We start from the raw sequence: 26245 nt of genomic DNA, 5'->3' as shown, positions 1-26245 counted from the left end.
TGGGTGTGGTTTTGGTGTTTTTTTTGGTTGTTTGTTTGTTTGTTTTGTGGTGTTGGGTTTTTTTGGTTGGTTGGTTTGGGGTTTTTTTGTTAGCCAGTTATTGCTTTCTATTTTCAAGCTGTGTACATCAGATTTGGGGAATAGCTAATGATGTGCAAGGCACCCAGAGAAAGTGCAGAGAGGTCAAATATGTCTGTTAAAATAAGCAAACAGCAGATGTCTGAACTGTAGTGACATTTAGCTGCTGTCCTTGGGACTATTAATTGCCTTCAAGGGAACAGGCTTCTAAAAAAGTGCATGTCCCTGACAATCTACCCAGATTTTTTATGTGTGTGAATTAAGTTCTAGGTGAAACCTTATATTCTCTGCAAGGCGTTCAGAATTGTTACTTGCAAGTGCCCAATTCAGCACCCTGGTAATTTCCCTATTACCTGCCACATGTCCGAGCCATGACAACACCTGCTCAAGTACCTGCTGGGTGGCCAGGCCACTCCACAGATTTCCTGGAGACCCCTTTTGTTATCCCATTGTTCTTTCATCCCGTGTGCAAGAGCCAAGCAACACTGAAGCAAGACACTTGGTTTTGTTGCCATTCTGCAGAACAGGGTGTCAGGCATCTAACACAGATGCTGCACCTTTGAGGAAACCAGCACTGTGCTTTAAAGAAAATGGCAACAATGAAAGAATTACACAGAAACAGGGGATTGGTCACTGTCCTGGTTTCAGCTGGAATCGGTTAATTTCTTCTCAGTAGCTGGTACAGTGCTGTGTTTTGAATTCATAATGTGAACGGTGCCCATAACACACTGATGTTTGGGTTTTTGCGAAGTCATTTTTGTCTTAAGTCAAGGACTTTTTTTTTGTAGTAACTTAATTTGAGGTTATATTTCATCCTATCAGTTGCCACCAAGCTGTTATTTAACCTTATACTCTGCTAGTTTCTGCTTGAATGTATTTGAACAATTAGTTGCCAAGGAAATAAAGATTTGTAGTGTTCTGTTCCTGGGGACTCTGCATTCCTGCATTGCTCCAACACCCCGCTGTCACCGAACTACGTCAGCTTGCATGGGACCTCAGGAGTCACCTGGTCCCACCTCCCTGGCTCTGTAATATCTCCAGTGTGGGAGACTCCAGAGCATCTCTGGACAATGTGTCCAGACTGTTCTGGAATATCTCCAGTGTGGGAGATTCCAGAGCCTCTCTGGACAATCTGTCCCAGTGCTCGCAGGGAAGTTCTTCCTCACGTTCAGGTGGAACTTTCTGGGCATCAGCTCCTGCCCGTTCCTCCTGTCCCATTGCTGGGCCCCAGGCAGCAGAGCCCGGGCCTTGCTCTGATCCCTCCCTGCAGACAGTGTTACACGTTCCTGCCGCGGTTTCAGCGCCGTTACCGTGGAGTTTGTGCGCGTTTCACCGCCCTCGCCCCGCTCCGGGCCCGCCTCAAGGCCGCCGCTTTAAAGGAAGCGGGCGAGGCGCGTTACGACGGCCGGCTTTGCGGCAGCGCGGTGCTTTGCGGCGCGCGGCGACGCCTGACGGCAGAAGGAGCGGAGCGGGAGGAGGGAGGACAACAAAGGGCCGGAGGGGCCGCGGCGGCGGCGGGCGCGGGGCGGCGGGGCCGGCGCAGGTGAGGCGGGCGGGGGGACACGGCCGGGCCCCGGCAGCGCGGGGCTGCTGTGGCAGCCAAGGACCGGCTCCGCACGGCACAGCCGTCCTGCGGCCGGAGCTGGGGCGGCCTCGGCCCGGGGCGGCCGGAGCCCGGCGGCGCTCAGGGGCCGGTGGGGCGGCTTGGGGAGGGTCGGGCTGGAGGCGCCCCGGGAGCATTGGGACGCGGAGGGCGAGGCGCGAGCATGTGTGGTTAATGTAACGCTTACTCTTTTCAGTTACCGTTTTAATTCCGAACTAACCGCTGCTATCAGACACATTCCAAAGTAACGTACTTTAGAGTTGTAAAACTTGATGAGCTTGATGTTGTATTCAGCATAATTTTTGGATAGCTAGGACTCGCCTGAATAAGCATTTCTGCTTAAAAAAAAATAAAACTTCTTTTGACGTTAAAAACAACGGAGAGGTAAATGTAGTGCTATGTAATGTGTTCTATGGTTATTGTGTTCAATATTAAATATAAAAGAACCTGAAGGAGTGTAGTCTAATGAGTGCAGCACGTAGTTGGAGGGTAAGAAGGCTTCGTTGCTAACCATACTTTTTCTGGTACTGAGCCTTAGGTTGCTTTGCTGCTTTGTGGTTCTGTAAAGCTAAATTGATGTGCAGTGGAGCAGTTTGAGGATTATCAGAAGTATCTATAAGTTATTTTAATAATTTGAAGCTCTGTTTAAATGGTAAATACAGTGTGCTTAATACAGGTGTGTTGTGTTTAGGTTTTCTTAGCCAATGGAAAAACGGTGAATATACGACTCAATTATTTCATCTGAGTTTAGTTGCTCCTGTTATATATTTACAGTTGAGCTGGTCTTGCCTCCTGGAGTCACTCTCTAGGAGGGTGCACTGAAAGTTTGAGGGTACTCTTGTGCCAGCAGCTGTGTGACTCCAGCTAATGCCATGGACTTCAAGGTGTTTCTCCTCAGACTGGTTCTTCAGTGCTGTGGGTCACAAGGAGCATTCCTGTATTAAAAAGGATACTTAAGGCCTTGGCCATAGGCATAATTAAATTTCACGTAATTAATGCAGCTTCAGTGACAGAGTAGTAGTGGAATTCTTAAGACCAAGCTGGTTTTTCTCTGTCTTGCTTTAAAAGTTATTTAAAGAGTCCTTTTTGTTTTTGTCCTCTTAGCAGGTGGGAAGAATGAAAGGAAGGGGGGATGAAAGGATGTTGAACCTTTTTGTTTGGCTGTATGATGGAAGGAAACAGGACGGAGAAACTCTGCAATAGATCGTTGGGATGGCTTCAGAAACAAGAGAATGATGCTAAGCCATGGCTCTGGAAACTTTCTAATTGCTTTTCTGCTGCTGAGAAGGCTTTGCCTTGTAGTGCTAAAACGGTAATTTTTGCCTTTCGTGAGAGGATGGTTGGGCTCCCAGAGCAGAGGGGAGGGGTGCCTGACTGCAGGGGTGTTACTGCCCAAAGAGGGGTGGGGAGGGAGGGATGAGGAGGCAGCAGCTGCCAAGGTAAGTGCAAAATCTGCCTGGGAATTTAGGACCTTGGTTTGTGTTCACAGCACTCACATCAGTGTTGGGGAGAGTGGGCTTTGCTTCCCTTGTCAGGCTTTACTCTGCACAGCTGTGGGGATAATGCAGCTGGCTGCCCAAAAGGTGTGTAAGGAGCTTCTGGGGAGCTCTGCCAAATTATTGCTGAAGAGTAGAGTAGGGAGAGGTCATGCCTCCAATTTATCTGTTTAGTTGGGAGGCAGTTTTGGTTCTCTGCATTATTATTATGTAGTAGCTACAGCAATTGTGGATACTATTCTTCACAATGTCTTACTTTCTCCTTGTTTACATTTATTTAAATGCTCCTTTTCTGTAATGTACATAATTCTATACACTTAAGATGTAAAGGGCTAAGGAATAGAAGGAGTACTACAATACAATTAGGTACTTGAGCAAGTGAGCTCCAGCTGTTGAGTAACACCCAGACACATTTAATCTGATTAAGTAAAGACATAAGAGAAATGGATGAGCATGTTGCTGCTTCCATGTGTTGAGGGTTAGGAAGGAAGCTGCCATAAAATCTGGAATTCAGTGTATAAATCAGTTCCAGACAGATTTTTGGCAGAGTTTGTCTTCATGAGATGTAGCATCAAGTACAGAGGAATGAGTAATTAATTATTCATTCATGTGTAGTGGGAAATGTATTCAATTCCACTTGGAGAATAAAAGTTGTTCAGAAGTTTTGTGGCAGTGTTCTTTTCAGGTTTCCTCTACTGACCTTGACTATTCTGTGCCTTTTTTACCTTGCTTGGTTTTCACTGCTGGCATTTTAAAAAACTTCTCTCTGTGCCTTTGTTGGTACATCTTGATACCTTAAATCAGAGTAGGCAGAAACCACTTAGTTGTTGTGAAACTTTAGCCATCTTTGCTCTCTACTATAATACCTGCTTGATGTAACTTCTAATTTTTTTAAGTCATACTCTTTTAATATGTTACTTTCACAATTTCAATAGAATTTTAAAATCTTTGTTCAAACTAAAGTATGATTACCTACATATCTGCAAGTTGTGAAGCTTTGTCATATCAGTGTATGGTTGTTCTTACAAGAAATAAGGATCTCTCTGTCTTACCCTAACAGTTTTCCCAGTTTTCTTCCTTTATGATTGTTTTATAGACTCATTGCCATTTGGTTTATAGCTCTTTGGGTTTGTTGTGTCCAAATTCCACTGATAACAGTATACCTAGGGCTGGCACATGTAACTGATGTGCTTCTCTTAATATTTTACAGGTTCAGTCAGTAAGGTAATAGTAGTCATAAAGATAGTACTTTAAATGTAAAATCATAATAGTCTAAAAATACTTGCTTTTTACTTTATAAAATTGTTTTATTCATGCACCTAGATGTAACCGAGCTTTCGTTTTCCAGAAAGATTACATGGAGAACAAGAAAGCTGCTGTAGAATTGAAGGATGCTTCATCTCCTCATGCTGGCTCTAAATTGTTTCCAGCAGTGCCGCTTCCCGATGTTCATCCTCTTCAGCAACAGCAGTTACAGCTTTCCCCCAGCCCCAAAGTAAGCTGCTGTGCTCATGGCTCTGACTCTTCTTGTACTCCACAAATGCATTGCGGTGGTGGTGGTGGGAACCTGATTCACCCTGGCACAATATTAGACTCAAAAGGCACTGGGACGATAACTTGTCAAGTAGGGTCAGGATTTGCTTATCAGTCTGCGTCTTCACTGAAGAACCCTCCAGCTAGAAGCAATTTGGCAGGAATTTCCAGTGAGTTCTCTGGCATGTGCGTAGAAAACAGCGTATCTTCCTGCCAGCATCTGGCCTGTTGTGGAAAGCTCCATTTCCAGCCGTGTCACGGTAACGTGCACAAGCTGCATCAGTTCCCAGCCCTGCCGAGCTGCCCGTCCTCTGGCTATTTCCCCTGTCCCGAGTTCACCGGTGGGGCTGCGGGGCACTTGGACGAGCACGTTGCACAGCCGGAGCTGCCGCCGCGCGTGTGCGCCAACCCTCTGCACCTAAACGTGGTGCCCCCCGTGTGTCTGAAGGGCTCTCACTACTGCACTGACTGCTTGAGCAAGGTTTGTACACCCCACCTTTCTCCTTCCTGACTGCGGTGCGTGGTTCGTGTCGAAATTGTGTCCCCTGAGCGAAACGCCAGCTCCTGTGGGTGAAGCTTGCATCCCCCTAGTTGGTGCTGCACGGTCCAAACGTGCAGCCTTTTTGAGGCTGAGCTCTTTTCTGAGGTAACAGTGCAATGGGAAGACAAAAGAGCTATCACAATGTTCGCCTACAGGGGATCTGTAATGTACTCGAGTGGAGTTTTAGCTTCTTTCAAATCCAGTCATCTCTTCTTTACAGCTCCAATTAAGCTGTTCCATGGTAGGGGCTCTGAGAAAAGGCTAACAGCAGTTAAGATGTACCCTTGGGCAGCTGATCAATAAAGAGCCATTTGTAAGTCAGGCGATGTGTCTTTGCTACAAGGATATTCTAGTCTTGCTTTGGTTTGATAGGTCTTAGTCTTCCCAAATTTGTAATTTATACTTTAGTCCCAATTTAGTAAAATTCAGAACTTGTTAGAACTGTGCTTGAATATTACTAGGAGTTTCTAACGAAATAATATAATTAACTTTGCAAGATCTATTACTTAAAATTCTAAGTTTAAGTTTCCAATATAAAAGTGAAATGTCACTTCAAGGAACTAAACGGTGAATTCAATATATTTGGAATTATCACACCTGCTCTTCGTGTGCAGGTTTTATATTGCAGGTCTCCGGTTTTTGTTTTTAAGGATACCTCTTAGTACTACTTAAAGGTGGCATGTATTGATATGTTGAATTTAGTAGAATCTTTCCTTGCATTTGGAAATCTAAAGCTGAATATGCTGAAATAGGAGAATAGAAGTTTCCTTCATGCCCTCATACTGTTGTTAATTAGCTTTGTAAAGCACATCTGAACTGGCATTTGTTGCAGAAGGGGAATGAGTGTTTCTAGCATAGAATAGCATGTGTTAATATTGTATACTAAATGAACATGTGTTCTGAAAAACTGTCCCCACAGCCAACCAGAAACAGCCTAGTTGATGCTGCTAAAATCTGGCCAAATATTCCTCCTCCAAGTGCACAGACTGCACCTGTTCCTATCCCAATCTGTAATGGCTGTGGAACCAAAGGAGCAGGAAATGAGAAGAGTTTGATACTGGCAAGCAGCCTTGGCAAATCACCACAGAAATATGGTAAACCACATTTGTTTGAAACTTCCGTTTAGTGGATGCTTTCCTTTTAGATACTGTTGCACAGCAAGGGTTCTCTTAAATTGCACTATTATCTGGAAACTTCTATAAAGTCAGAGAAGACTAAACTGTAGAATAATACTTTGTCTCTGTTTTGAAAATCCATTACTTGGTTTTGTAGCTTGTTTTTGAACTGTGAGGATTCTGTCATTCCTCGTGTTTCTTTTCAAGTTGTTTTGTGAGGATGGAATGGTTGTATAATGTTAATTCAATTTTAAATAGATTTTCAGAGTGCTGAAACACCAGCTTAGCCTGTGGTAGCAAAAACTCTATAGCGCACTGAGCTGTAGGATACTTAGTGTTAGTTCTCTATTGCCTGTAATCACCATCATGGTACTGGCCATTTACCCAGTTTTGATTAGATTTCTTATCTAATCCACAGTGTAAATTTGAACAGCTTCCATGTTTTGCTTCTGTTACTAACACAGCACCAAGTGTTACACAACTTCAGACAGTTAATTCTGGCTTTTGGTAATTTTTTTTAGATATGTTACTTGATTGTTTGAGAGCTTAAAAGAAAAGTCAAAGTTGTCTTGCCTCTTTATCCTAATCTGACAGTGCCTAAATTTTTGTTTAAGACGGATGTTGTGTTGGATTCCTTAAGGAAATGAAGCTGAACTTGCATTCCTGGGCACGTTGTTCGTGAGGCTTCCCAAATGCAAAGATCACACTATGCTAAGTTTAACATTCCCAGTATTTGGAGATAAAAATGAGCTGTGTTCTTACACCTGCACAGGGTCCCCGGAAGTTGCAATAACAGGCCAAGTTCTGGAAAACTTGCCCCCCATTGGAGTCTTCTGGGATATTGAAAACTGCTCAGTTCCCACTGGCCGTTCAGCTATAGCAGTTGTGCAGAGGATTCGGGAGAAGTTTTTTAAAGGTCACAGAGAGGCAGAATTCATCTGTGTGTGTGACATCAGTAAAGAAAATAAAGAAGTTATTCAGGAGCTAAACAACTGCCAGGTATCCAACCAGCACCTGCTTGAGAATTTGTGTACTTTGAGTGGGCCGAGACGGATACGCTCTCATTGACGCTTGCTTTGCTTCTGTGGGTCTAACGCATCTTTAGTTTATGGGTGGGATTTCTTTTCTTTTTGCTTCTTTAGTTTTCAAAAATTATCTGGATTCTGTTACCTGTAGGTAACTGGTTTAGCTTTAGTTTTAGTGTTCACAATAGTGTCTTTATCTCATCCAGTAAAATGTGGTAGTGGAGTTTTTATCCTTCAAATCTGTGACCAAATGATTAACCTAAAAGAACTATGAGTCTGTGAAATTAACTTTTTTACTTTGCAGTGAATACTGTGCTGACTGGTAAGGATACCTGTAGATTAGTGGCATTGTTTTGGAGCACCTTTAACACTACATATATTTTCCATTGGCACCTGCTGTTTATCAGTGGGGTTTTTATTGCTTTTTGTGTTGGTTTCTATGTCAGATATTTCCACCCTCTAAATTGCAGGTATGATAACAGGTTGACAGTTTCTTGAAATGTTTTTGAGGTGTGTGAATTGCAATCCTTAACGGAGAACAGCAGAAGTCACCCCAAAGACATTGCTGAGCAATTAGTGTTGAAGTTTAGTGCTCAGAGAACAGTTTTTGATCCCTATGTGTTCGATTCTGTGCTTGTGTGCATTAATTTACCTAAATTAAAAGTGCATGCGAGAGCTTGTATTTTAATTTTAATTCCATTGAAGTAAGCACAGTTCACACTGAAGCTTTTCTTCAGAGTGTATCTATGTATTTCCACAGGTGACTGTTGCACACATCAATGCTACAGCCAAGAATGCTGCTGATGACAAACTCAGACAGAGTCTGAGGAGATTTGCTGATACACACACTGCACCTGCAACTGTGGTTCTTGTGTCAAGTAAGTGTTTGTGGTACTCAGCTACAGTGCTGGCTTCAGGTCGTCTCTTCCATAGTATTTTTACATCTGCCACTGTTTTGATTTCCAAATCAAAAGGGTGGCGTTTAGAACCAGCTTTAACTGAACTGCTGAAGAATTCTTAATGTCAGTAGCAGCAAAGGAAAACCAGGGACAGTAAGATGAGAACTTGGCTCAGTTCAGTCACTGTTACGATTTGATGCCTTTTTGAGTGTCCATAGGTATGTGTGTGACTGCTGTCTAAAGTTAGCTTCAGCAGGAAGCTCATAAATTAAAACTCATGGAGTTGTATTTGTGGTCTGAGCAAAATGTATGTTTTTAGTTCGCATAGCAGCATATATAATATCACACAGTTAAATCTGCAATCCACTCAGCTATTGCATTGCCATGTGTTGGCCTTGGATTTCTCCCTTAAGCTAAACAAATGTTTTCTGCAGAAACACCCAGTACCAGTCCAGTGCCCTGCTGATGAATTGCTATGAGCTGCTGTTAAAAAGAAGCTCTTGTCTTGAGACTGAATGTGAACTACTGATTTATGTAATGTCTGAGAAGCCTTGTAGCTGTTGGTGCTCCTTCACTGGAAATTTCCAATGAGAAATAGAACCTTTTGAATGAGATTTGTGGGGTTTTTCTTTCAATCATTTTTTTTATTTCCTTCAATCATATTTTTCAAGTGTTTCCTTGCCTATTTCCTTTTTTCCCCTCCAGCGGATGTGAACTTTGCTTTGGAACTGAGTGACCTGAGACATCGACATGGTTTCCGAATCATTTTGGTACATAAAAATCAAGCTTCAGAAGCACTCTTACATCATGCTCATGAACTTATTTGTTTTGAAGAGTTTATTTCAGATTTGCCACCAAGGTTACCACTGAAGATGCCGGTAAAGATTTTAATTCTTGATGCAGCAGATGTTTCCAAGTGCCAAATTGCAGGTTTTGTTGTCATTTAGGAGGAGAAGAGGCTGAAATTGTGTGGGATTAGTTATACTGGGATATGATGTCTGCTGTGTATTTGGCCTGGCTGTATTTCAGTTACTACCATGTGAATGTTTGCTTTCTTTCAGGCAGGAAGAATGAAATGCTAAATGAGAAGGTAGTTAACTAAAAAATGAAGTAGTAAAGGCACATTCTTACCACTAAATATTTTACCAGATAATGTATCTTACATGCTTTACTTTCCCTTACAGAAAGTTTGGGTAAGAGCTTAGTTGTGCATTAAGACATCTTAGTGAAGCACTCTTAAGTTTTGAGTCATTGTGCCTTTTCTTGGGTTTTTGCCCTCCGTGGTGATCCCCTCTGGATGTGTTGTGGTGTCTTTACACAGCACTCACGACTTTTTCTTTCTTGGAATTACTTCCTGACCTATGCTTTCACATGCATGTGTAGAATATATAGATTGCTGGATAGTTAGTTAACAATTCTCTTCAATTCTCTTCTGGAGAATTGATCAAGTATAGATCCATTGATCAGGGACCCTGTAGTCTATTCTAACTCAAGTTATATTGGAGATGGAAGTTTGGGGCTCTGCCTTGGTATGAGAGTTTTTCAAACAAATTGAGTGCTGTGAAAGGAATGACTTGGTGGTAGGAGGAGGGCATGGTCACCAGAACCAGTGTTAGAACTTCTGGTTTTGAACCAGAGGGTGTTCTGGCATAATCAAATGAAAATCTTCCGCTCTTTTAACAGGCTTGTCATACGCTGTTATATGTCTATAATCTGCCAACAAACAGAGACAGCAAAAGTGTCAGCAATCGCCTGAGGCGTTTGTCAGACAACTGTGGAGGGAAGGTGCTGAGCATTTCTGGAAGCAGTGCAATTCTCCGCTTCTTAAACCAGGAAAGTGCTGAACGGGCTCGGAAGCGAATGGAAAATGAAGATGTTTTTGGTAACAGGATTGTAGTGTCTTTCACTCCCAAAAACAAAGAACTCAATGAAACAAAAAGCTCCAGCTTTGTGGGAACTGACAAGGTCAAGTCTCCCAAAAAAATTAACAAGAACACGAAGCTGTGCCTCCTCAACAAAGACTCAAATGATCAGTCTGCTGGTACCAAAGGCTCTGCTGGGAGAGGATTCCAGGTTCATGGATCTGTCATCAAACCCACTAATGTCAAAAGTTTACAGGTATTGTTGTTCTGCCTTGTTCCATATTCTTGCTTTTCCTTGTGTTCTGAGGACTGCTTCTATTACTGCTTTAACTTGTCAGTACTAATAAATGAATAACTCTAGTGTGCAGTGACATTCCTGAATGAGAGCTGTGTTCATCTGCTTGGGAAGCAGACAATTAACGTGAGGGTTGTTCTTCCCTCTCCCTGCCATGTTTTTGTCAATTTGGAAATACTGCTGGTACTTGCTCTCAAATTCTAGCCAATTTTGACTTTTGCACTGGTGATGTGTAACATCTAGTGATCCATTTTCCTTATTTTAAGACGTAGGGTTAGACCTTGCTACAGTGTAGCAAAACACTTCAACTAATTACATGTGCTGTTTTCTGCCACAGAAAATTAAAAATTCCTTGTTATGAAATATCAATTACAACACTAATAAAGAAAAAACGTTCAGTCATCTAGCCTTCCATCAGAAAGAAGGCCTCTGGCAAGGGATGTCTGGTGCTTTTCTGCTGACCTTTTATCTGTTTCATATAGGAGCTGTGCCGCCTTGAATCAAAGAACATCAGTAGAAATACTGAAAACCAGCAAGAACGTTTAAGAGAACAAATTCCTTCTCCTCAGAGTAACTCTAATGCCACAATTTCTGTGTCTCTGGCAACCAAAAAAATGGGAGCAGGAGAATCATCCTCCAAAAACAGTCAGAAGTATGTTTTAAAAATAAAGATGTGGATGTTAGTTACATATTTTTAATGTAAATTCTGCAACATAATGGGTTTTTTCTTTTTCTTATATTTATTTGTAAATAGAAAAGAGACCTCTGCTTCCAGGAGCATTACGAATTCCCCTGTAGATAAAAAAGATAAAGATGAAACTGTATTTCAGGTCAGCTATCCCTCTGCTTTCAGTAAGCTGACGGCCTCAAGACAACTCAGTCCTTTACTCATGTCTCAGAGTTGCTGGTCTTCTCGGTAAGTGTCTGTCTGGGAGGGAAAGTGAGACTTCACCAGTGCATACACTGATTATTCATAGCTGATTTGCTTGTGCTGCTGTTTGCTTTGCCTGCACACATATACTGTGAAAATTCCCTTTTAAGTGCTGTATTTATGTACTTGACCTGTGTCTATTATCTGATTCTGAGACTTATACATCAGAATTGTGCAGTTGCTTCAGCCTGTAAATGTTTTTATTTTACCCAGGAGTATGTCTCCCAACCTTTCAAATAGATCATCTCCACTCACATTCAATGTAGTGAATCATTCCAGTGGTACAGACTGCCCTGATCCCTTTGCAAATGGTGCAGACATTCAGATCAGCAACATAGATTACAGATTGTCCAGAAAAGAGTTGCAGCAAAATTTACAAGAAATCTTCTCAAGACATGGCAAGGTAAAGGCTCAAATTCTTTTTTAAAATCTGTTTTTTAAATAGTTCCTGTTAATGTATTTAGGGGTGTGTTTGTGGTTTAGGTACAGGTAAGCAGAAAGAGAAAGGTATTGGAGCAGGACTTTGAAATCTTGTTAAAAGGATGGGTTGTGGAGTCTGTTTTTCTTCAAAAAGAGCAGATAATCACTTGTACTAGGTTTTTAATTTGTGTGTGGTCTTCATAGATCTGGTGTTCTGAAGTTTGGTATATAAAATTCTTACTAAGTGGCTCATTAGTATGTAGGGATGAGACTTAAAAAGGTTATCCTGTTAAAGCTTAAGCTGTAAAGCTGCATTCCTGATGTCAGCTTAAAAATCACAGTAAAAACTGTTTTGAGTCAGAAGTGATCGAAAGCAGGGTAAATGTGAATTGGTAAAAAGCAATTATTGGAAGCTGAGGTCAGTGGCCCTATTTCTGTCTGATCTGTGGATGACATTTTTCTGGCAAAATCTTTACATGAGAGGGCTGATGCTTGAGTTAATGAAATACCGTGGGCTTGCCTTAGTCCAGGATCACTGTGCCTGGCTCTGGTTTGCATTGCCCTCGTGGCTGTGGTTCGTCACACTCCCTTTCCTTTTGTTGTATTTGGCTCTTGGCCAAAGCAGGTCTGCTCTGGTGGTGACTTCCCTTGGGTTAATGTTTTGGTGTGAATATATGAGATGTTTTCTTCCTTCCTCTCAGGTAAAAAGTGTGGAGCTCAGTCCCCACACAGACTACCAGCTGAAAGCTATGGTTCAGATGGAAAATCTGCAAGAAGCCATCAGTGCTGTCAACAGTCTGCACAGATACAAAATTGGCAGTAAGAGGATCCAGGTCTCATTAGCAACAGGAGCTGCTAGTAAATCACTCTCTCTACTTAGGTAATAAGCACTTTGGCATCTTCTTAGTTGTCCTAGCTTGTATTAGTAACTGAGAGATGATCTAAAATACTGCTTAAAGGGATAATAGGGAAGTAAAGTAAAATCTGTTGTACGATCTGATGAATGTGTTAAATACAACTAGGCTGGTTTTATACTTAATGTTCTAAGTTCCATCTGAAGACTCTAGGTCTCTGTTTAAGAGAGTTTAATCGCTGCACCACTACTCTTGCATAATACTGATAAACCCTTAACTTAATTTGTAAGCTGAGATTACGCTGGGCGTCTTTATTTATTTGTTCCTCCAAGAAGGTGTGTATGAGTTCAGTTTTTGAGGGTGGGTACACAGTTGGAAACACCAGCATTTCATTTGCTACATGGAGCATGATACAACTTGGAGTGCTAATGCTGTGAGAATACAAGTATTTATTTTTTTCTTACTGAAAGAAAGCATTTGGAAAAAGTTATCATTTATTCACGGAATGAAGCTAGTGCTTAAACTGTAGAGTATTCTACAGTTATGTTCTGCTTGTCATTGTATAATTTACAGCTTTATTTCTGTCTTGCCTGATCAAAGTTTATGGGCTGGTAACTATTTTAACGCTGCAGCTTTGGTGTTGCATTTTGTAGATGCTCAGATTTTAGCACCACCTATGAAAGATGCAACTCCTTCAGAGACATGACCTGATGAATTAGCACTCCCTTATCTAAAATGACAACTTTTGTAGTGCTGGAATGGAGGGGAACACACTTTGTCCTGCTTCATTTATAGTTCATAGACTGCATCTCTAAATATTTTGCTGATTTAGGCTGGAGTCTAATAGCAGCAGATTAATTTTGTGCTAATGCTGAAAAATGTCTCTTACAGCTCAGAAGCAATGTCCATTCTGCAGGATGCACCTGCTTGTTGCTTGCCTGTGTTCAAATTCACAGAAATCTATGAAAAAAAGTAAGTTCCTGGTGGTTTCCTCTGCAGTGCTTCTAAAAAAAATCTGATCATGTATGATTGTTTGCAGTGACTTAGAGTAGTAGAGAATTATGAATTTTTGTTCCTAGGTGCTGCAGCAGCACATTCTGTAGCCAGAGGCAGTGATGGCTAAACTGGCCTTTTTTAGAGGTTCTACTTTCAGTATTTTACTCAATTCTTCTGCACTGGTTGAATAGGTTAGGTACCTTAACCTTTTGCATCAAATAGTTTCTCACGTATTCCTGTTTATTAAACAAAAAATGGCAGATTACAGCATTGCCTTGCCTGTCTTTATATGAAGTGCTTTATTTCCATCTCTCCCTCCTAGGTTTGGCCGTAAGTTAATTGTCTCAGACTTGTACAAACTCCCGGACACCGTGGCCATCCGTGACCAGGGAAGCGGGAGGCTCGTGTGCCTCCTGCCCAGCAGCCAAGCCAGGCAGAGTCCCTTGGGGTCCTCTCAGTCACACGATGGCTCCTCAGCAAACTGCAGTCCAATAATATTTGAAGAGTTGGAATATCACGAGCCTGTTTGTAAGCAGCATTGCCTGAATAAAGACTTTATGTAAGCTGTGTATAAAATCCTATAAATCTTACAAATATTGGAACGACAGTCATAGTGTACCAGTATATTAAAGTTGAGGTGTGTGTTGTCATAATGTGGTATAGACACTCCTCAGATGTTTACAAGTAGAAGGCAGAAAATAGTAAGATGGGCCAGTGGATTTCTAGGCAGTTCTCATGGGTTGGTGTGTCCAGGTAAGATGATTGTGTTCTAGCACAGCTGCCAGGATTGAACACCTCTTTAATGGAAGCTGGAAGGGTCCCTGCATTCCTCTGGTTATGTAGGAGGGTTATAGGTGCCAGAGACTTCTATTACCTGAATTTCATTATGTATTTGTAGCTGATCATTCTTCTTTGTCCTCCAGCTATATTTAGTAAGTGATTCATAGCAAGTTGCAGGTTTCTTGAAGCCATGTATTAAGTTTTTTGTTTAATTCACAGCTGCCAGGTTTTGCTAGTAGAAGAGCTATTAGGTGTTCATTGTTAACTGCCTGGTATGTGCTGTTAAAATTTAATTTGAAAGTTTTAATAGGTAGTAAAAGCATGGTCTTCTAAATGTCACTTCTGGAAATTGGCTGTAGCTATATTACTTTTGGGGAAAAATTATGGAAGTTGCTTGTACTGTACTACAAGTGCTGTTGTCACTAGTAGCAATATATTATGTGCATATAAGATAATGTTTACTATACGTGTGAGCACAGATACAATGTTAAAGCTGTGTGTAGAGTAAGCATAAAAACCTGAACCTCTTATTTTTGCAGTGAACATGAGTTTGATCCAGATTCTTATAGAATTCCTTTTGTGGTTTTGTCTCTGAAGACATTTGCTCCCCAAGTTCACAGTCTTCTACAGACACATGAGGGTACTGTGCCTTTACTAAGGTAAAGTATCTTAATTTCTGTTTTTAGTAAAGTCTGATAGGTTGAAGACTTAAAACCTTTTGGGAATTACCTGTTGTAGATAAACTCAGTTCTTACATGAAGTGGTATCCTTTATAGCAAATGAATACACTATGAAGTGGTAACTTTTGAAGCTCTTGTTTAGCAAAAACAGCACACTTATATAAAATACTTGTTTTATGAAGTCTTCTGTAATGTGTCTGTAAGTTGTTGAAATCTTACTCAAGAAGTGTCTCAAAATAATGTTTTTGGGACAATTATTGTAGTGATCTTTCGGTGTATAATGGAAGCTTTTTTCCTCCATAGTTTTCCTGATTGTTACATGTCAGAGTTCAATGATCTTGAAGTGGTGCCAGAAGGCCAAGGTGGTGTTCCCTTAGAACATCTGATTACCTGTGTTCCTGGAGTTAACATTGCCACTGCCCAAAATGGCATTAAAGTTATCAAATGGATACATAACAAACCACCACCTCCTACTGCAGGTAAATATTTCTGCTTAAAACCTTTTCTTTAACTCACTGGTTTTATGCTAGAAGTTTACACTAATAAAATAAGCACGTGTAATTGTTAAACTTTTTATAAGAAGAAACTTTCAGCTTGAATGTTTGTGCTTATTTTCTCCTGTGCTGTAGCTTCAATCCGTAAGTAAAGTGCAGTGTTTAGTGGAAGAATACTTGTGAAAGGTACAGTAATATGACTTTTTTGTTTGTAGATCCTTGGCTTCTGCGTTCCAAGAGCCCTGTAGGTAATCCCCAGCTCATTCAGTTCAGTCGAGAAGTGATAGATCTGCTCAAAAGCCAGCCATCCTGTGTCATCCCTGTCAGCAAATTCATCCCAACCTACCATCACCACTTCGCCAAGCAATGCCGAGTGTCTGACTATGGCTATTCCAAATTAATGGAGCTGCTGGAAGCAGTGCCTCATGTACTGCAGGTGAGTGAGGTGTGGTGCTGGCCACTCTGACCTGGGGAGTTGTAGCTGCAGCCATCTGAATTCCTGGTTGCTATTGTAGATGCTGGGCAATTACCTTGAAAGAGCTGCTTGACTGAACCTTGGTGGGTGTGTTCTTTTTTGAGATTCTGTTTCTATGCCCATTTGTTCCAAACAACTTCTGGGGAAACCTCATGAATAAAGTTTGAAGCTGCTTTTAACCTATGGCTCGTACTTGGGTAAAAGTTTTTAATTGTGCTGTGTGCAGCATAAGAATACTGCAAATGCTGAGTGCTCATGAGTTGGGCTGAGATGTGTAGCCTGTGGCTTGAAGGGATTTCTGTGAGAAATAAGTTGTGACCTTATTACAAAAGCCCTGTGGTCAGATTGGGTTACACCTTTGAGCAGCAATTGTTTGTAGGATGTTTAAATAACCAACACAAATGTACAGAAGTTGCAGTAGCACTCATGGATGAGGCATTGAATTTCTCGAGGGCATAGTTCTTAGTACAGAAAGTGGGTGGCCTCATGAGGCTGCCATTCCAGAGCTTGTCTCTATTATATTCTTTTTCTAGCCTACCTATACTAATATTGGCTTTTAAATCCCTTTTACTGAGGGTGCTGGATGTGAGTGACCAAACCTGATTTTCTTTCAGATTCTTGGCATGGGTTCCAAACGTTTGTTAACGCTAACGCACAGAGCTCAGGTGAAGCGCTTCACTCAAGATTTACTGAAGCTGCTCAAATCCCAGGCCAGTAAGCAAGTTATTGTGAGGGAATTCTTGCAGGCTTATCACTGGTAAGTTACCCTAATGAAACAAGAACAACTGTGCAGGGCATGTCTGGTGGTGATTTAATACCTAGTGCAAGAGGAGTCACCACTTTAAATCTCAGTATATAACTGTTGCAACTACATTGCCTTTTTATTGCAACTTGGAAGTTCACACTTCCAATAAGAACAAAAATTAAAACCTCTCTGCCATATTTTATTCCTTCCTTTAGTACTTTAGGTTCGTTTAATGTCACTGAGGTTGGAAGTGGATTATTGTATTTCATTAGATCTCTTTGAAGCCATGACTACAGTGTTGGATTTAAGCAAGTAGATTATGGCACATTAACTGAACGGTAAAGGGAAAACTTATTGTTAGACTTCTTCGGAAGGAAATATAAAATTAATAGTTTAATTGCCAGGAGTTACTTTTACTACTTTAACTGAATCTAGCAATGGCAAAAATGAGGAGTAATACCTGTCTGGAACATTCTGTGCTAGCCTTCTAAAAAGTAGAGTTATATTGGGGTTCTTTTTAAGAACCAAAATTGATGCTTTCTTTAATAGGAAGATAGAAAGTAACAGTTATGTGCTTTAAATGAACCATGGCATCTCAGAGCTACCTGTGGATCTGCCTTTGCACGTGTGCTGTTGTAAATAGTGTGCCAACAGCTCCTTCTTGGGAGTTTTCCTGTTTCTACTCTTGGCGTTGTTGCTTGTTTATAAATCTGCTTAATGTAGAGTCAGCATTGGCCACTTGTTGAACAAGAGTGTTTGTGAGGTGTTCTTGCTCCTGAGAGGTTTTGGTTGCAGAAGTGGGAAGAGTAAAATACATTTTAATGTATTGCACAGTATTGGGAAGCTTAATATGATGTTTTCAGGAGATGGTCTCTGCCTTCTCTTGAGACATGTTCTTGTTTAAAAGAGTTCATGGCCATAACTATTAGGCAAATGCAGACTGTTAAGTGTAGCCAGCTGGAGCTGAATGCACAGGACAATTACATTTTTCCTAAGGCACTTAAAATCACTGGTTGATATATACAGCCCCTTGTTAAACTGATTGTTCACGTGATAGTAAATCTTACTTCTCTGGCTAGAATGGATTTCTACTTTGTTTCCCAGGATATTGTTATTGCCAACATGGAAATTGTCCTTATGTTTTCTAGAATTCGAGGCTTGCTTTCTTAACTCTCAAAAAAAATGTATTTATTGCGCACACCGCATGCATTAATGCTTGTATTAAATTTCAGGTGTTTCTCTAAGGATTGGGATGTTACTGAATATGGAGTGTGTGAACTGTCTGATATTATATCAGAAATTCCTGATACAACCATCTGTTTGTCACAGCAAGACAATGAAATGGTGATTTGTATTCCTAAAAGAGGTATGTCCATGAGACTTACTTGTGCTGTTTCTAAATAGATTGTTCTTTGACTGTTCTAAGGCTTTAGTAACTCAAACGTGTAGGAGTAGCTGGGAATTTTTATGATTATATTTCTGCCTTCATGACTAAGTTGCTAAGTTCTAGCAAATCAAGAATGTCATTCTCTGAACACTTACGATAGAACGGACAGGAAAACGGGTGGCAGAGAGCATAAAATGATATTACTACTTCTGCATGTAGTTGTGCTTTCTGTGGAATGATTAGAGAGTGGTTTGTTTCCATACAGGAGAAAATACAGACCTATTTGGCTCTTTTATAAAGCCTCCTGAAGGCCTGATAACCTGACTATTTTGGACTTTTGAACATGGAAGCCTAGTAAAGGTCTCAGTGGTAGAAGAAAAGAGTCACTTGGCGTGATCATGCTGAAAACCAGCCACTGTTTTTGCTTATTGTATTCTGTTGCATTTCATAAGCATGTGGGGATGTAGCTCTTGCTTTGTTATTTTTTTAATTTTAGAACGTACCCAGGAGGAAATTGAAAGAACCAAGCAGTTTTCCAAGGAGGTGGTGGATCTGCTGCGGCACCAGCCCCATTTTCGAATGCCCTTCAATAAATTTATTCCTTGCTACCACCACCACTTTGGGCGCCAGTGCAAACTCGCCTACTATGGGTTTACAAAACTACTTGAACTCTTTGAAGCCATACCAGATGTCTTACTTGTAAGTTCCAAAATCATAAGCTAGACTAAGCATTTTTCTGGAATGTATACAGCTGCTTCAGCAGGGGTTCTATTTCTCATAGACTTTAGTATGAGTTATAAACTCTGCACCTGTAATGTTTAGACAGCTGTATTTGAGAAGATCTTAATGCTATTTTAGTAAAATGCTCTGTGGTTTTGAGCCACATTCAAGGGGCTGTTTGTTTACAAATTCAATGATTCAAAATTGGAGCTAAGTTTTATTATAATTGTGTTGGGTTTACTTTAAGAAAGTTAGCTATTTCCCTGCTTGTTGTGTTGTATTTCAGAAGTTACAAGGTTTTGCTTGTTGTACAAGCAGCTTTGGAGGTGTCTGGGTCCTGGCACGCAGCGAATGCCCACCTGCAGGCCCCGAGTTTGAGCTGCTTTGTTCATCCAGACCGCATCAATCCCCTCAGCAAAGTGTCCCCTGTGTTCTGTAGGTCCTGGAGTGTGGGGAGGAGAAGATTCTCACGCTGACAGAGGTGGAGCAGGTGAAGGCAGTGGCTGCACAGTTGGTGAAGCTGCTGCGGGCACAGAAGGACAATTCCCTGCCGCTGGCGGATCTGCTGCCCGAGTACACCAAAACCTTCGGCTACGCCCTGCGCCTGCACGACTTCGACGTCAGCTCCGTGCCAGCGCTCATGCAGAAACTCTGCCACGTAGTGAAGGTAACGTCCTGGTCCTGGCAGTTGTCTTGTCCCCCTGGAAGGTGTGCAGGGTTGTGTTAAGGAGTTTCCTGTCTCACAGGACATGGCTCAGTACGTGTAATGAAATGTTGTTTCTGGTGTACAGTGTTAAGTCGGCAAGGGAAAATTCCAGAAGGGTTTTAAATGTAGTTTCTATATTCCTGTGATCTCTATGTTCTTTTCTAACTTTGCAGCATTCTCTGGCAATATTCATGTTTATTTAGCAAATAAGAAGTAATTGATTCTATTCTAGTACTTATTTTAAAAGTACAAATTTGCTTTTTCCCCCCACGTCTCTTCTGTGAAAAACAGTTTTCTGATAACTGTGGTGGTGTTCAGTCCTCTAGTGGTTTCAATTACTTTATTTTTTTTCTTTATTAGCTATGTTTTGAGGCTTTGACTCTGAATGTAAATACATAGCTGGTCTTCTGTGCCAGTGGAGAAGAGGTTACAATTACCTGGGTGTGGGCACAACAGTTTAGTTGCTCCAGTTTTGTTGAATTAGCAGCTGGTGTTAGGCTGGAGTTCAGCCAGGACCAACTGGCTTGTAACAAAGACTAAGATCATACCTACCAGTGGACAGAAACTGCTGCACAGCTGTACAGGTCTTGTATATTTAAATATTTCCATGTAATGACATACTTGATTTTTGTTTGCTTTTGGCTAGGGGAATATCAGATACAGCTATGCTGAAATAAAGCCCACATATACGTCTTATTTATAAATCAGTCTCTTCTGTGTCCCTAACATCTTTCCCAATTAATTTTTCTAGGTGGTTGACACAGAATCTGGCAAGCAAATTCAGCTGATAAATAGAAAATCTCTGCGGACTCTGACTGCCCAGTTGCTGGTCTTGCTGATGTCCTGGGATGGAACATCCTTGCTCTCCGTTGAACAGCTTAAGCAACATTATGAAACAGTCCACAGTACTTCACTTAATCCATGTGAATATGGATTTATGACCTTAACTGAACTCCTGAAGAGTCTGCCTTACTTGGTTGAGGTGTGTAAGCTCTTGCCTTTCTGATGTGTTTTAAAAGCCATTGTATCTAGAGACTGTGGAAGTGTATGCTCTAATTCTTCTTTTTTTTTTTTTTTTTTTGGCTAGGTTTTTACCAATGGTGCAGCAGAAGAATATGTCAAGCTTACAAATCTGTATGTTTTTGCAAAGAATGTGAGGTCCTTACTTCACACCTACCATTATCAGCAAATTTTTCTTCACGAGTTCCCAGTAGCATACAGCAAATACACAGGAGAAGTGCTGCAGCCTAAAGCATATGGATGCAATAATTTAGAAGAGCTCCTGGGAGCAATTCCACAGGTATGAAGAACTCAGTTTTGCACAATTACATTGAGATTTCTGCATGGGTTAAAAGTAGTTACACAACCACAGTTTCTCTTAGTTGGGGTGAATTACAGGGATAATTACCTTCTTCAGGGAAGCTGATACCAGTTGTGTTCTTAATACACTTCTGAGAAATCTGGAAAAGAAAATAAACCAGCACACATCCTTTGAAATTTTGCTTAAGAGCCGTTCCTAGTAAGGCTGTAAACATCCCTGGCATCTCTGAATGAGAGAATTGATTTTCTGTCTGTCTGAATGAATGGTTGTACAGGACTGAACCCTCACTTTAATCAGAGTGCATTATTGGGTTTGGGAGTGAAGAATTCTGGGACCTTGTCAGGAGTGCCATGTTCTTGTCATCCACATATCCTAAGTGTTCTGGGATAATCTTTTGACCTAGTTTGTGGCTATAATATTTCCTTTAAGTAAGCCAGTCTTTCTGAAGAGTGACGAAAAGGAATTCTTCAGCTCCATGTTTAAACATTTAATTTCATTAATGTATATTTAGTAGACTTCCTGGCACTATGGTTTGCCTCTGGTATCGATTACTTTGAGCCTTTACATGGATAGTGTAGTACAAATTAGCAATGTGATTTAATTTTCTGTTGGAAATCATGTCAGTGTAAAGCTGGACGAAAGGCAGTGAGCAAATGCTTTGAGCTTAGCACGTGCTGATGTTCAATTCTGCTTCCTTTCTAATAGGTGGTCTGGATTAAAGGACATGGCCATAAGAGAATTGTAGTCCTGAAGAATGATATGAAAAGTAAGCTATTTCAATTTTGAGCAGTATCTTCGTTTTCTTTTATATTTTTTAAGAGGCAGCTTGAGGTAACTAACCAAATTAACTTCCTTTTTTGTAGCTCGTTTTAGCTCACCTAGTTTTCCCCCTGCTGATCATGTAGATGATCATGGAAATCAACCTGCTGACAATAATGGACATATTATGGAGACCCAAGGATCCACTTCATCTATGGAACTAAATCTGGGAAGGCCTAGCAATGGTAATGCAAAATTGGTTTATATAAGAAATTTATTGTCTAGGGGAAAATAAGCAGAGTAATTGAAGCAGCATGGAGAAGGGTGAGTTAGTAAATCTGAACTTGTGCAAATATGCATTTGAAAGCTTGAACTTCTCTGAGTTTGTGGTTAGACTTGTGTCCTGAGCTGCTAGCCTATAAATGTGTGTGTGTGTATATATATACACACACATAAATATATAGAGAGGGAGAGAGCTTCTGGGTAGTGCTTCCCAGGGATTTGGTGGGAATTTGTCTGCAGACATGAAGCCAATGGGGGGGCCACAGCAGCTTCTGCTAGCAGTGTCTCCTGTATTCTGATGAGAATTTACTTAAATGCTGCTGATGCAGCAAATGAATCTGAGATTAATTAGTTTGGTGTTAGTATTTCAACTAGAGCATAGTTCTCGAATCCTCAGATTTGCATCTGGAGACTACATTTACCTGTGACAGTAGTGACACCTTCACAGCTTACAGATGCTCTGAAAGATGTTCCCTTATTTTTGTAGTTTCTAATCAAACAGAACAAGAACTTCTTTGCCTCACAAACACCTCTCCTGTCGATCTCCTGTGTGAGCCAGTACCTTCCTGCCTGCCATCACCCCAGCTGAGACCTGATCCCGTGGTTCTTGAGTCTGCAGACCTCATTCAGTTTGAGGAACGCCCTGCACCCCTCCCAGGTAAGAGTTTACCTCCCTTTGTTGCTTCAAATCATTCTGATATCAGAATATTTAAATAAATATTCTATTGCCTAACAGCAGAGGAATATTCTTCTTCTACAAAAACAGAGCGTCAGTAAATTGAGTTGTCTTATTTGTTTTAGAGATAATGATTTTAACAGAAGAAGAAAAAGAGAGAATTGTTACCACAGCTCAAGAGAAGCTGATCTCTGGTTCTGTGGTGTGTGACGCCACGGAGAACGCTTCAGTGCCTCCCTGTCAGTCCTCTGAAACCCAAGTAAACAAAGAAGCAACAGACAGCCCAGCCAAAAAGCAACACAAAAACAAGGTCAAATTGGCAGCAAACTTCTCACTTGCACCTGTAACCAAGCTTTAACTCTTTCCTTTTTAGTGTGAAAGACAAATACCTGTGGACTGTGCACAAAGTAAAGCTGTTTGCTAGCCCATGTGTATTTTAATGGAAAACCTAGAGGAATTAATTTGTATTTAATGTATTCCGTGAAGATTTTGTTCCTTTTACACTGAACACGGCTGTTAGCAGAGCAGATTTTTTTCTATTATTTTGAAAAAAAATCTGGCATTTGTTAAATTATTCTTAAATTTTACAGTTTTTCATAAATGTGTTCAGTAAAAGCAAACTATTAATTCAACAAACATGGAACAGATTTTATTTTCTTTAAGCCTTGTTGGTGATGTAATCATACATGTAGCATATTGTATTCTATAGGCTGTTGCTTACTGGTATTGTTTCAGACAGTATTAATGAAATGCATGATTTGTCTTTCAAAAGCCTGTTGAGAAATTTTAACTTGCTGACCTGGGGTGACAAGAGCGAGGGGAGCTGATTGTCCTCCAGAGGGGAAACTTGTTCTCTGACCTTTCAGGTGACTTGTAGCTGCATTGGAAATACTTGTCTTAAGATGTCTGTAGAAGGTGGTGTGGATCTTGTGTAAAACTTGTTTTAAATGTTTTTTTTCGCTGTAGCTTTCAGTTCCGTTTAGGAGCTTTCTAGGACACTGATGCTTTAAGCTTCCCTCAAATTTCGTTTGTCTGGCATGGGTTTGGTTAAGGGAAAGGCTGTCTTGATGTCATGAGCGTAAGATACAGACACACACATTTTCTTTGTGTCTAGAAATGAAGTTAGGAAGATTCTGATATTTCTGAAATATGCATTTTAATGCATAAATTACAGATACGGAGCAGGTCTTATTAAAGTGGTTGGTGATGGAAGGTATTGATGCTATTTCCACCTGTAAGGTAAGTTCTAGCTACATGTGGAAATGCTAAGGTTGTTCTTCTTAACCTTGTTTTCTATTTTTAAGCATGTTCAGTAAATGGGAAGCTCGTTCTTTGATGTTCTGTCTTTTAGCTGTGTCTGTTTTTATTCTAAGACTTACTCCTAGTGTTGGCAGCTTTTTGAATTTGTGGTATCTTGTGCTGGCTTTTGCAAGGGCCGGCTTTGGGAGAGAGGCTAAGTCAGTGGATGACCTTAACTCTAGTTAGCAGAACTGTCCAGTGTGTGAGACTTTCTACCCATTCTGGGTAACCGTGGCATTTACAATGGGTTGTATTTGCCAGGCAGCAAATAAATGCTTGTAGTATTGAAAGAACCTATACTAGAAGTTTTCCACTGGCCAACTGAGGTTTTTTTGGGGTTTTTTTTAGATGGATTCTATTGTAATATGCAAGAGATGGAAGACAGGCTCTAATTTTTCAGCCAGCAGCAAGAAATGCCACTGAACAATGGCTATGGACAGAATTTTACTAGTCAGATTTTGTTATAAAATCTTTTATATTTAGGCAAGTATTACCAGTAGCGAGTTTATAGCCATTGTGAGTGCAAAGAAACACTGGGGAGTTTTTCTGAGCATTATGGCACAGCATTTTGAGTCCACAGTAAACCTCTACAGACATACTGCTATAGAAGAAGAAATTTGCAAGTGAGTTTTCTGGAATGTTTTTAGTGAGTTAAGTGCAAAAAAATCTGCTTTCACCTTAACTTTGGTAAGGTTGACAGTGACCAGTCTAGATCTTTGTTTCAGAAGAGCGTGCAGTGGAAAAGAGACCAGCCTGAAACTGTATTTTCATGAGATGCAGCTACAAGTCATTTGGAGTACTGAAGAAAACCAGGTTTTTTGCTTCAGGGGAAAATACGGTGTTTATGCAAGTAATGTGGTGGTTATACCACATATGGAGGTCAGCATATCTTATCTGGATTCATGTGTGATTCTGCTGAAATTGCTGTTTGAAAGTAATAGAATAATACTTTTGAGAAGTTGTGTTCATAGTGTAACAAAATAGCTAATTGAATTGCAATATATTTTTTTATCCAAAGGGTTAAATGAATGATGTGACTTACAGATTTAAAAGCATTGCAACCATGAAATTCTTTAATTGAGCAAATAAATGTACTACTTCAGATTCATGTTTGTTTAAAAGAAAAAAATGTCACTGAAGCCCTCAATTTCTGCACTATTTTTTTTTCCTTGAAATGGGAGAGAGAAGAAAGACTTCTTTTCTTAGCTGTCTACTTTGTTTGGACACTTTCTTTTGTGGCTCAAGTGCTGTTTTGTGTGTTGGGACCAAACAGTTGTCAATAAAATTTTCAAGCAAGCATAACTCTTGTCCTTGTCTCAAGACCTGTGGGGGGGAAAACAAACAAACAAAAAAACCTGCCCCAGAACAATTAATTTGCTGTGTCATGTTAAATTTAATTATTGAGACAGAACAGAGAGCTGGGCTTTAGTGAAAACTAAAGAAACACCATAAATTCTGGATATTGAGGCTTTTCCCAGTTTTTGCATTTGAGCTGTTTGCAGATGCAGTCAGTGTCTTGCTCCTCTTCATGCCATGTCATGTGTAGGTTTATTTTGAAAAGAAGCTGTGCTATTTATCAGCCTAAAGAGAAATAATGGAGGAAGGGCTGTAAATTCAGCAGGTGGATGTCAGGTGTTCCTCCTCAGTGAGTCTCCCTTTGAGATGTTAGAATTGTTGCAAATCAGGTCATGTGAACATTAATAAAGTTAACGAGTCACTTGTGAGTTAGAATAGCTTTTTCCAGCTTGAGGATGGTAATTATGCAGGAACTACAAATATGGCAAATTTCTTTCACTGGAGTGTTTTGAAATTCAAAATCTTAACAAAATAAAAAACACAACTAAACTGAACAGTTTTTTCATCTCACATCTTCATGGGCAAACGTAAAGACCTGGATGAGCTGCTCCTGGCTTTCTGTGGTTTTGGGGGACGTTTGTTTGGGTGTTGTTGTTGTTTTTGTTTTGTGACATATTCTCACTCAACAGAACGGTTAAGTGGAGTCTGCTGGAGCAAATGTCAGGTCTGCTGCAGATAAGGAATCACTTGACCTTACAGAGTGCAGTAAACAATTTTAAAGTAACTACCTAAAAACTTAGTGGGAAGCTCTTCATAAACAGTGTAATAAATATGCCTCTTGAAAATAATGAATATTCCTCCTTGAAAGGAGAAACAGGCAGTTTATAAAGGCTTCCTACAGCAGCACCATAAACCCTGTAATCACCAGTCTGTAATTTCATCTTCCAGTAGTTGTGAATGGTTTTAAGTAAATGAAT

At 40.5% G+C, this 26245-nt stretch overlaps 1 protein-coding gene across 2 annotated transcripts; it reads left to right on the top strand.

Annotated features, from left to right (window-relative positions):
- The first annotated feature begins 1604 nt into the window (after window positions 1–1604).
- Window positions 1605–25274, top strand: MARF1 (meiosis regulator and mRNA stability factor 1). Of its 2 annotated transcripts, XM_040078917.2 has the most exons (27): window positions 1605–1621; window positions 2786–2993; window positions 4526–5191; window positions 6171–6345; window positions 7139–7365; window positions 8152–8269; window positions 8996–9168; window positions 9974–10408; window positions 10930–11099; window positions 11202–11363; window positions 11592–11781; window positions 12500–12678; window positions 13544–13624; window positions 13971–14207; window positions 14968–15087; window positions 15412–15587; window positions 15818–16038; window positions 16692–16834; window positions 18055–18188; window positions 18706–18908; window positions 19369–19596; window positions 20387–20617; window positions 20723–20935; window positions 21662–21722; window positions 21820–21960; window positions 22485–22655; window positions 22799–25274. In XM_040078917.2, exons 2-27 carry the CDS (start codon window positions 2847–2849, stop codon window positions 23029–23031), a joined length of 5235 nt encoding a protein of 1744 aa, XP_039934851.1. In that variant the 5' UTR covers window positions 1605–1621; window positions 2786–2846; the 3' UTR covers window positions 23032–25274. The 2 variants fall into 2 exon arrangements, with proteins under 2 accessions (XP_039934851.1, XP_039934852.1); XM_040078918.2 differs by lacking the exon at window positions 1605–1621 and having other exon boundaries at window positions 2770–2993; window positions 4526–4672.
- The last annotated feature ends 971 nt before the right edge of the window (window positions 25275–26245 follow it).

The sequence above is a fragment of the Hirundo rustica genome, chromosome 15, assembly GCF_015227805.2.
Source record: "Hirundo rustica isolate bHirRus1 chromosome 15, bHirRus1.pri.v3, whole genome shotgun sequence".
Lineage (NCBI taxonomy): Eukaryota > Metazoa > Chordata > Aves > Passeriformes > Hirundinidae > Hirundo > Hirundo rustica.
This window is presented reverse-complemented; position numbering and strand designations above follow the sequence as displayed.